This window comes from Cariama cristata, unplaced genomic scaffold (assembly GCF_000690535.1).
Source record: "Cariama cristata isolate BGI_N322 unplaced genomic scaffold, ASM69053v1 scaffold29379, whole genome shotgun sequence".
NCBI classification, from domain to species: Eukaryota; Metazoa; Chordata; class Aves; order Cariamiformes; family Cariamidae; genus Cariama; species Cariama cristata.
This window is the reverse complement of record NW_009635731.1, coordinates 15,354-26,995: the sequence shown is the minus strand read 5'-3', so window position 1 is coordinate 26,995 and position 11,642 is coordinate 15,354. Positions and strand designations below refer to the sequence as shown.

Here is an 11,642-nt window from a genome sequence, read left to right as displayed (position 1 = left end):
AAGGGTAGCCCGTGGGGCTGGTGCCATGACTGCGTGCTGTTCCCCTGCAGCGTGATCCGGCTGATCATGCAGTACCTGAAGGAGAACAGCCTCCACAGAGCCCTCGCCACTCTTCAGGAGGAAACTACTGTGTCTCTCAACACTGTGGACAGTATTGAGAGCTTTGTGGCTGACATCAACAGTGGGCATTGGGACACAGTGCTGCAAGCCATACAGTCACTGAAGCTGCCCGACAAGACCCTCATTGATCTCTACGAGCAGGTGAGTGAGTGTAGGTTGCGTACGGAATTTTCTGGTCTGGGTGGAAGCCCCTCTCTGGTGTTTTCCACTTATCCTTTGCTGATGTAAATGTTTGTCTCTTGATGCAGGTTGTGCTGGAGCTGATTGAACTCCGGGAACTAGGTGCTGCCAGGTCTCTTCTGAGACAAACAGATCCAATGATCATGCTCAAACAAACTCAGCCAGAGCGGTACATCCACCTCGAAAACCTTCTGGCCAGATCTTACTTTGATCCTCGTGAGGTATGTTATGCTTTTCCTGGAGACCTCATGATGTTGTCTTGCGTGACTTGTAGCTGCTAACAAGTTGCTAACAAGTTGCTAACAGCTTACAGCATGTCATTCTTTTCCATTCTGGGGGTGAGAACGTGCACCTTCCCAGTTTGATGATTTTGTGAAGTGTTTGGGAAATGATGTGTAATGCTTGACCACAAGGCAGCAGAGCAGTGGTTTTGAAGTATACTGCAGGTGGGAGTTTGGGGATTTATACCTGTAGCCTGCCACAGGACATCTGTGCCCCACTTTTCCTGTCTTATATATCTAGAAGAAAATGTACATTTTGTAAATAAAATGTGCTATAATAACAAAGCATTAGTTCTGACTGATTATGTCAGTCTGATATTCTTAGTGAAAGCGTATCCCAAATGTTGCAAGGGTTGGTGTTAAAGGTAGACAGTGTTTTGAAGGCCTAATAGAAAGTTAATCTGGAAGGGGCTTCGATTCAGAGCAATGAATGTTTTTATGGAAAATAGTTTAGAAGAATTGCTTCATAAAAATAACATAAAAATAATTTCTGTCTAGGCATACCCAGATGGAAGTAGCAAGGAGAAGCGGAGAGCTGCTATTGCACAAGCTTTAGCTGGAGAAGTCAGCGTGGTACCTCCATCTCGTCTTATGGCGTTGTTGGGGCAGGTAATTCTTGACAAATATTTTAGTAGCTATCTCAGTTTCTGTAGATCTTTGCTGCATAAAAGTAACTATGATGTAGTTGATTTTCCAGCTCAATAAAAGTAAAGGTTAAGTATTGCACATTCACATGTGGTATAGTTAAAAGTTGTATTTTCTCTATTTGGCAAGGATTTAGCAGTTGTAGGAAAGGTCAGCACTCCAGTGGTAGATTTCTTCCCATAGGATAAATACTCAGTGCATAGAGAAGATTATTTTGGAAGTACATACTAACACACTGTTTCTGTTGTTGTACTTAAAACTCTTTTTTTAATTCTCGGAATGTATTCATTGGTACTCGATGCAGACAGTATTTCATGTATTTTGCTGTTTTATGGCTTACATCTTACTTTTTAAGCTTGTAAATATGCCAGATAAATTCTCTGTGCATAACAGGCATGTCCTGTGGCTGAAGCCAGCTGTCTGCTGAAGGGGTTGTATAAGATTCTGTCTTTTGAATGAAGTTCAGTTGTGCCTTCCAAGAAAGATTATGTGTCATTTTTAGTTTTAATATATGCAGTTCTAAGCAAATAGACAAGATGTCAGGTAGTTTAAATTAACACAAGATTGAATTCACACTTGTATGTACTGTATGCTGCATACTGAAGGTAGAATGAGAAGAGTGGGCCTGAGTCATTCTCACCTGTAAAAAACATTTGGGGATAATGTTCTATTCTGTTTGTGGTCATGAGTTAGGAAGTGTAATCTGGTAAGTCTTGTTTCAGGTGATTGTTTGCAGTGTATTTGTCTCACGCTGTACAGGCGTACAATTTGTAAGGGTACAAGAAACTATTCCTGTATTGTGTTAATTAGAAGCAGGCTTTGATGAGGAAGATGTATGTTAACTGATACCTACTGATATGTGTTTCAACTCCTCCAAAGGCATTGAAGTGGCAGCAGCATCAGGGCCTGCTTCCTCCTGGTATGACAATCGACTTGTTCAGAGGTAAAGCAGCTGTGAAAGACGTAGAAGAAGAAAAATTCCCCACACAACTGAGCAGACATATTAAGGTGATGTTGTGTTTGCTTTTGTTTGTGTTACTGCTTCTTATTCTTTCCTGTGCTTTATATTGGGAGATGAGAGTAAACCTTCTGAATTCTTGTGTTCCCCTTTTTGTAAGTAATTTCACCCCCTCTCTCTTTTCTCTTTTCCCCCCCCCTCTTCTCCATGCTTTATGTCATCAGGAGGCTTTTTGTGAGACTCTGAAATGAGATCCCTTAACAAGATTGGGTACTCGTGGTTATTTGTGAATGTGATAAATGTATTAATTGTTTCTTTCACTTCATAGTTCAGAATCATTCAGTTTTCAGAAGTGACGTGTGTAGTACCCTTGTTCATTTGTGGAAGGAAATACTCGTGTCCTCAACTTCTATGCACCACTTAAGTTTTTAGCATGAACTACTACATACCATGTCTACTAATATGATCAGTATCTCCTTTTTAAGGATTTTATCATATAGATTTGAAGAGAAAAAGAAAACTGTGCTGTAATGACATAGTCGTCCTGCAGCACTCAAAATGTGGAATAGGCATTTTCCTCCTGTGAAGGCTTTTCTATTTCACCAAGCAGTTCTGTACAGTGAGAAGTGTTAGTTCACTGTAGTAGCTCTACGAGTTCTCACAATGAACAGAAGATAATGTTTTTCAGAAGTCATGAGTTGGAACTTCTGAAATCAATTTATGTTCAGTAGCAGCTTCGTAAAAACTCTTTGTTAGAACTTGTTTTGTTCACCAGTACTGATCTTTGATTTTTGTATTGATTAGTGAAAACTATTTTATGTAGTTAGTTGTCATGATCACTTGTGTTTAAAATTTTTAAATCTAAAAATTGTATATAAAAAATACCAAACATTCTCTGAAAATTTCAATGGAGAAACATCATTCCAAGTGAAGCAACTTACACTACTTCAGAAATTTCTGAAGTCTGCTAGGGTTATATGTTGGGTACTGGAGAGGTGTTTGTTAATATACACAATTCACTGCAAACCCAAAAATATTAAGACAACCATTGCAACTGCTGCTGTAATCATGGAGTGTTTGATATAAGTTTCACAGATATTACCAGATCAAAGGGAGGGGTTTTTGTTTGTTTTTGAAGTGCTAGTTTGTAGGTATTGACAGTGAGGTTTTTTGTACCTTAACGTTAATTTTGTGAATACATTATATTTTTGCCAGCAAAATGAGACAACAGTTTTGTTCTAATGAGTTGCTTCTTTTAAATTGCTTATTGGGCTTAATTTATATTTTCTTCTAAACCAGTTTGGGCAGAAGTCGCATGTGGAGTGTGCTCGGTTTTCCCCAGACGGACAGTATCTGGTTACTGGCTCTGTCGATGGTTTCATTGAAGTATGGAACTTCACTACTGGAAAGATTAGGAAGGTAAATTGCACCTTATTTCATATGGATGGTTCATTGTCTAGAGCACCTGGTTTTATTCTTTTAGATAATACTTGTATTCTTTGAGATTATACTTTATGTTGGTTTTAATTTCTCGGGGACTGTGAAGCTGAAAAGGATGTGTGCTTGAGCAATTCAAATATTGGTCTGGAATCTTTACATGGGTTTAATTGTCTCATTTGTCATAGACTTCCCTCTGCGATAATGGTTTTTTAACCTTTCTAGATCATTGGTTTTGCCTCTAAAATGGTGACAATAGCACTTCCCTGTTATTATAAGGCTGTGAGGTCTGCTTCATGATAGGTTATAGAATATAACTCAAGTTAAAACTGCTAGTACTTTTGCATTTTGCCTTAAAATATATTTCGTTGAATTCACTATTTTGACTGGTGGATCTGCTTTCATTTAGGATCTGAAGTACCAGGCACAAGATAACTTTATGATGATGGATGATGCAGTGCTGTGCATGTGCTTCAGTAGAGATACAGAAATGCTAGCAACTGGAGCACAAGATGGAAAGATCAAGGTGCGTATCTTTTTGTACGGTGTGTTGATAGAGGTGATGACCAGAAAGATTCTCTTGCAATTGCAGTAATGTTGCAATTCCATATAAAAATGAATTAAGTTTAGCGTGGCTCAGAAACAGATACGTATTGGCTCTGATGTTTAAGCTGCTGTGATCTCATGATAAAGTAACCACCTCTATTTCATTTGCTGTTTCCTCTTCAGGTGTGGAAAATCCAGAGTGGTCAGTGTCTGAGAAGATTTGAACGAGCACACAGTAAAGGTGTTACATGCCTCAGTTTCTCTAAGGACAGCAGCCAAATTCTTAGTGCTTCTTTTGATCAGACAATCAGGTAAATAAACTGAGAATTTGTGAGCTACAGTGCAGGAGAAAAAAACCCAGAATTTTCACATTAAGCAGCTAAACTTATGAATATAGATTCATTTTACCTGGTATAGATTCATTTTACCTGGTATTTGATCCTTTTGCATGGAGTTTTAATACTAATAGGAGAGCATGGCTGCTGAGGGTTGTAGAGGAACAGTTTGAAAGTTTGACCTTTCATCTTGCTTAACTTGCATTATTCCAGGGCTGGGGGCACAGTATTTCTTCCGCTCTATTGTCATTTACATTGACCTTGCGCATTTTCTTTCTGGGAGAATCCTAGCTTAAGAAATAGTTGTGTTAACCTTCAAAAATAACATTTTTTTATAATAAGCTTGGGGTAAAAAAGATCTGAGGATAACAGGATGATGACATTTTTTGAAACGGTCTAATTATACTCACTAACTTTAATAGCTGACATGATGGTAGTTGGTTCCATCCAGTTTATTTTCCTTGTGAAGCAGTGTCATGGGCTTTTCTTTTTCTACTATCTGAAGAAATAATCTGAGAGCAGCTTTAAGTATTTTGGTGCATCTTCTCTGCTTCCTTCTGATAGTTGTTGAATAGAGCAAAATTTCCAAAACTCCAAAAGTGCTTGGGAATTTCAAGTAGCAATAGTCATGGCTCTGCTGTGGTCTTCAGTAAGGGTCTGTGTGTCCCTGAGCTGCATGTGGGTCAGAGGAGATAAGGTCCATCCCTACACCTTCAGGGACAATCACTTTGCATCGTGTTGCTGCTGCCTAAGTCATGCATTGCCAGCTCTTATAATAAAAGGGCTCTTGTTCCAACTGACACCCTGAATCCATCTCTGTAATCCCAACCCCTAGATCCACCCCTCTCTCTCTCTTGGATCCAGGGAACTCCCTTTAGAGTGGGAACAAGAGGAGGAAGGACCCAAAGAAGATAGTTTCTGAGCATCTATTCTTTCCAGCAGTCTAACATGGAATACTAGAGATCCAACCCTGGAAGACAGCCAGGCTGATGAACCCTGAGAACTTAAAGAGCAGGACTTGCAATTTGTACGTGCAAATGGCAGTACAGCCTTTCATGTGCTTTAGGGTGCTGGTTTTTGATCTGAGTATCTCTTCAGATGTACACGGTGCATAAGGGAAGGCTGAGAGGGCTTGACCTCATTGGCCTGGGAAAAGAAGGCTGAGAAGGGACCTAGTTGCCTTATCTAGAGGTGGTCATAGATCAGACAATGCCAAATCTTCTCAAGTGCACGGTTCCTACAAGGGACAACCTCCATGAAGTGGAATTCTGATAGTATATAAAGAAAAACTTTTATTCCACTTGAGAAAGGAGCAATGCTTGGACAGTGCTGAGAGAGTTGGGTCAGGCTAGGGGGGGATCTCAGCCCTTGAAGACCTTCAAAGCTAAATTGAACAAGACTCTGAGTGACTTGGAAGTTGACGTTGCTTTGAGGAGAGCAGTGGAATAGAGGTCTTCTGAGGTCTCTTGTAGCCTAAGTTATTGTGTGATTCTCTGACATGTACTGTTTTGGAATCTCTGTTAGAGAAAAGTCATGTGGCCAGATGGTTTATACATTTATGCTGACAAGAGAAGAAAGCTTCTTTTAGTGATGAAATAGACCAATAGAGTCAGGATCATTTTTCTCTTCACTGCCAAAAGGTAATTCCCATTTTTCCAGGCTATCTCTGCAGTTCAGCTTTTGGGTATGGGAATTCTTTCTGTTTCTTTTGCAAACCATCCCTTGCTGCATAGCACCAGCACTGCCTTGGGGTATGAGCTGTGGGTTTTTTAACCAATCTGTGTAGTTCAATTTCCCAATGTCTGTGGCATTCCTTTTGGGCAGTGAAACCGTTCATTATGTTGAAGGCCCGCAAGCTGGGGTCTTTGGAACCCAGGAATGGGAGTTGAGGCTTTCTACAAACTTTGGAGTTGCTTTGGTGCGCAGTCCAGTTAGTGTAGTTCAGCAAGTTGATAGTATGTCAGTTCAGTTCTAGCAGTTGGATATGAGGTCTATCTGCAGAAAATCCAAGGAAGTACATCCCTCTTAATGTGCTTGGGCTAAACTGAAGAAACTTGACATTACCTGACACTTTTTGGTTTGCAACAAAGCTCTTCTGTTGCTGCGCAGACACTTTGCTGAAGCTAAAAGCTGCTTAGATCAGTTTTTGGCTGGTTCACAGTTATTTTTCTTCTTTGAGGTTATTCTGACTTAATGGTAATTTGTTAAACTTTTTTGTCTACAAGGAAGACAGCAATTAGATGCTCCTGAACTTTCACTTCTCTGGGCTAAACATACCAAGCCCTCTTATCCTCTCCTCGTGCATTGTGTGGTCCAGCCCTCTGGCCATCTTAGTGGCCTGTTAGCTGGGGTCCAAAACTGGACACAGTCCTCCAGAGGTGGCTACATCATTGCCGAGTAGAGAGGGGAACCTTGATCTGCAGATTGTGCCTCTCCTAATGCATCTGGTGCTTGGCTGGGTTTCCTCAATGCCACAGCACACTGCTGGCTTTCACTTTGTTCTCTCCAAGGCCTGCCAGGTCCTTTGCTGCAGACTGCCTCTGCAGGTGGTTATCCCCGAGTTGGTTCTGATGCCTGAGGTGGTTCTGCAACAGTCTGTTCTGAACATCATGAGGTTTCTCTCAGTCCATCTGTCTGGTTTGTCAAGGTTTCCAATGTCCCTATCTGTCTTTCTCAAAATTGAGTTGCACGATGTGGGACTTACGTTGTGAATCAGATTGATCCAGTGCTTGATGACTGTATATGTTTTATGTTTAATTGAATGGGATTATGTAATATGTTTAATAGCTTTAGGCTTTTGCCTGTACTGTAAAACCCAGTGGTACTAATGGTACTGCTTTAGATGAAAATGAAGAAATGTATGGATCTGGAGGCAACTGAACAGTTAACAGGCATTACAAAACATCTTAATCTGTTTAAGTCCTGATATAAATGAACTATAGCATAAGCATTTTAATTGAAATTACGTAAGGTTGGCTATTGAATCAAAGACAGCAAGCTTCAAATGGAATAAGGAATTTCATTCTCAAGGCTTCAGACTTCTGCTTGAAAAACAGATTTCTGTAGCCAGTCGGTACTAAAATTTAAGGCTGACATAAATTAGCAATGTAACTTCCTCTTAGATGAATGAGCAAACTCTTCACAGATTTGCACAGTAAGAGGCAATGGCAACAGCTTGCAAAAGAGAAAAATTCTGGCTGGGTATAAGGAAAGAATTTTTCTTATCTGGGCAAGGCCTTGATCAAGGCCCTGAGCAAGCTGACCTCACTTAAAGTTGAGGGATCTGTTGGATTAGAAACTTTCAAACTTAATTCTGTAATTTTTATTTTGTCATCTTCATAGTTTCCCATTTCATGGTCCCATCTTCTAATATGTATAGTGTATATTACATACAGGTCCTTGAGGCTGAAGGTTGATGGTATTTCACTAAGCTTTTCACAGAAACACATAAAGTCTTTGATGAAAGGGGCTTGTGACAAAGACTTATAGTTTGTGGACTTTTTATCGTTGCCTATCAAAGGTATCTCTCTTTAAACTATGGTGAAGCCAGAGGGTGATTCAGACTACCTCAGTTGCTTACTCAGTTGTGTCCTCTGTTGTTTGACAGGATTCACGGTTTAAAATCTGGGAAAACTTTAAAGGAATTCCGTGGTCATTCTTCCTTCGTCAATGAAGCTACTTTTACCCAGGATGGCCACTATATTATCAGTGCATCCTCTGATGGCACAGTGAAGGTAAGAAGGTTATTTACCCTTTGTAAATAACACATTCCGACTCTTTGCATGTTGTAGCTGATTTGCCATAACTGCTGCAGACATTGGAGAAGGACTTGGGGTTATCTGCGACAAGTCGTCTGCTTGTGACCCTTGCAGTAGGTTGGTGTAAATGAGAGCTGGCGAAGTTTCAGACTGTGCTTAGACTGCTGCAGAGCCTGTTTCTGCTATATTTATGAAAGAAAGACATAAGTGCAGTGCTTACCTGCCTGTTCCTGCTTTATTCTAGAAATAGATTCAACTGTGCCACCTCTTGTCCTGGAACGTAGGGATTCCCTTGCCTGAAATAATGGCATTTTCTTGCTTACTGTGTTGGACACCTGTTTATTTCTTGGTGCTTAGGAGTCCCTTGCCCTGTAAGCTAGGTAGCCTAACATTAATGAAACTGATCGTAGAAGTGATAGGTTTGGCGTCTAGTCTCAGCAAAGAGTGGCTGTCTTTCTCAGTGTGTAGTAGTTAAGAGGAGTAAAGCATTGTTGTGTACTGGTCATTACTGACTAAGAATAAATAAATAAGTGAATACAGAAAGAGCTACATTAAGTAGGGCATTGAAGCAGTGCATAGGGGGTGCTTCATAGATGTGGCATAGGAGAGTTTAATAGATTTTGTTCATACTAAATGGGGCATTACTTCAAACTTGCACTCTGTGCTAGACTGCCCCAATCATGAGATAGCATAAGAAGGTAGTATCTTTCATATTGATTGTACTAATATGTAAACAGCAAAAATAATCCACAGATGGTGAGTTACATTTCATTTTAAATATTAAACAAACAGTTCCATTTCGTGCTTCTGAACAGCTAAAACAGCCTGGTGTTGAGCCTGAAGCAGCTGGGACATCTCTCCCACTGATACTAGGGAGGCTGTGCTTTTTCAGCAATTTTTGTGGCTGTTGTGTGTAAGGCAAATTGCATGTGCAGAGGCTGCACATATATTCATAGATACCAGCTAAAAGCTGACAGCTAGTCTGGACTTACCCCTCAGGGAATATGCTTAATGAAAGGGAGCCAGGCTGAATTTGGATAATGGAAATTTCACTTTCAGTTCAGTTGTAGAGAAATTGTTCATGGTGTCCACACTTCAAAATAGATGTGATGATTTTTTTCTTTTAATCTGTTATAAACTACAATTTTTGGAATTCATGTTTCCCTTCAGGAGCCTTAAAAATTTGAATCCTGTATCCTGAATCAGCTCATTTTTGTTTTATTTCTTAAAGCTAATTTGTTTTACATTTATTTTTCATACTAGGTTTGGAATGTGAAGACGACAGAGTGCTCAAACACCTTCAAATCTCTTGGCAGCACTGCTGGGACAGACATTACTGTGAACAGTGTCATTCTGCTGCCTAAGAACCCAGAACATTTTGTTGTTTGCAACAGATCGAATACAGTCGTCATTATGAATATGCAAGGACAAGTATGTGATCTTACTGATGTCCTTTCAAGTCTCTCTCTCAGTCATTTTAGGAATACTGAAAACCTAGTTAATAACCTAGCCTTGGGTTTTAAACCTGATTTCTCCAGTTTGCTTTCATGACAAACTGTTCTGTACGCAGGTTATAGAACAGCTTGACTTGCAGAAAGCAATTGCAGCTATGGAGAGATCTTAGTACTGCCTAAATATTTTTGCCCTGAAAATAGCAATGATGTGCTGCATTTTAATCATGCCAAATATTTTGGGGGGGTATCTTTACAGATTGTAAGAAGTTTTAGCTCTGGTAAGAGAGAAGGTGGTGACTTTGTCTGCTGTGCGCTTTCACCTCGTGGTGAATGGATCTACTGTGTTGGTGAAGATTTTGTGCTGTATTGCTTTAGCACAGTGACCGGCAAGCTGGAGAGAACTCTGACTGTAAGTTCTTAGCTTTAAGCTTTTGCAGCATTCTAAACACAAGGATGATTTAAATGTTGGTTACTTATGAAGTCCATAAGGAAAAGTCTCCTACCAAAGAATCTTTCACCTCTAGCAGCCATGGTTGGTAACAAACGCATTCCAGAACACTTGGCTGTAGAATGCCTTTAGGTATTTTTAGAACCATTTTAATTTTAAAAGTTATGAAAATGTTTGCCTGCCAAACCAAGAATGAGTTGGTTCAAACTTATTTGAACTATAGCATGTCTTGATCTGGGCTCCAGCTGATGGAGAATCTGACCAAGCTGTCAGATTTAAAGCTGTCAGGCTTAATTTGCCTTGGATTAAACTAAAGAGGAATACCAGCTGGAATGTCTAAATTTAATGGGAAACACTTAGATGTCATGGATTTCAGTGGATGTAAGCCTTCACTGGACCTCCCCTCACCTGACAAGAAGTAACTACTATGTCACAAAAATTGTTCGCAACTAGACCTTAATATGGGGAGAGGAGAATTATGTTCCTCTGCTTTTGCTGTATGCACAAAGCATGTTAAACCGCAGTCCTGCTTTCCTCTAGTGCTTGTTTGAAGAGAATATTTGGCTTGAGTGTGCTAAAGGAAGAATATTCTGATGCATCTTTCTGCTTATTCTCTAGGTTCATGAAAAAGATGTCATTGGCATTGCTCATCACCCCCACCAGAACCTGATTGCCACTTACAGTGAAGATGGCCTCCTCAAGCTCTGGAAGCCATAGCTTGATTTTACTATGAGCTATGAAGTGTGCCTGTTAGTTGCAGGTTATTGGTGTTTGTGCTTTAACAAGGTCTAAATGCACAGAGAGTGATATTTGCTTAATTTTCTGTTCAGGTTTCCAGAGAATGACATTTTTACTTCTACCTAAGGTTAGGTAGGTTGATGCTTAAATAGAGCATCAGCTAATTTCAAATACTTTTATTTTTACCAGAGTAGCTGAAGCAACTTCAGTGAGAGTGTTTTTTCTGTCTCCTGAAGTCTGTACTCTTCCTACAGTGTTTATAAAAGTTGAACAAGCTAGGAACTATACACACTTACAAGTGGTTGCTGACTTCCTAGAATACAGTAAAATGCTCTTTTTATTTGAGTGAATTATGTGGAATGGGAAAGCTGACTCTTCTCCCCTGCTTAAACAAAGGCACAGTTTTCCTGGAATGCAGATGAGGCTACTTTGTCCTCAGCTTGAAGGCATAGGCTTTTCTAGTCCAGTGAGTTTTGCTGTGTTCAATTGTCACTATAATCTTTCCAATTATATATGTTAAGTAGTGTCACACAGCTTCCTTGGAACGAAACTATTCTTCCCCATTCCCAGCACTTCCTGCTATAAAGCTACCTAATGTGGCAGTTGGGTTTTTTGTTTGTTTGGGTTTTTTTGTCTTTTATTTTTCTGTTGTTGTACTTCAGTTCCAGGCTCAAAGGAATTATTATGTGGGCCCTCTTCCTTTAAGTGCATCATGTCTTCAGACCAGCTTTAACTGAAACAG

General features: G+C 39.9%; 1 protein-coding gene across 1 annotated transcript; it reads left to right on the top strand.

The window, feature by feature from the left end:
- Positions 1 to 57: 57 nt before the first annotated feature.
- Positions 58 to 11,182, top strand: SMU1 (smu-1 suppressor of mec-8 and unc-52 homolog (C. elegans)). Its single transcript, XM_009707659.1, has 11 exons — positions 58 to 261; positions 369 to 521; positions 1,080 to 1,190; positions 2,106 to 2,234; positions 3,484 to 3,603; positions 4,031 to 4,147; positions 4,351 to 4,478; positions 8,110 to 8,236; positions 9,524 to 9,691; positions 9,971 to 10,123; positions 10,781 to 11,182. The coding sequence occupies exons 1-11, from the start codon at positions 67 to 69 to the stop codon at positions 10,877 to 10,879; spliced, it is 1,500 nt and encodes a 499-aa protein (XP_009705961.1). The 5' UTR covers positions 58 to 66; the 3' UTR covers positions 10,880 to 11,182.
- Positions 11,183 to 11,642: the final 460 nt, after the last annotated feature.

Bases quoted from the DNA above. Each gene is read 5' to 3' on its own strand.
- SMU1 (XM_009707659.1), top strand. From the start codon at position 67: ATGCAGTACCTGAAGGAGAACAGCCTCCACAGAGCCCTCGCCACTCTT. The intron at 3,604-4,030 runs GTAAATTGCACC...GCTTTCATTTAG, and splicing joins CTACTGGAAAGATTAGGAAG to GATCTGAAGTACCAGGCACA. The intron at 8,237-9,523 runs GTAAGAAGGTTA...TTTTCATACTAG, and splicing joins CCTCTGATGGCACAGTGAAG to GTTTGGAATGTGAAGACGAC.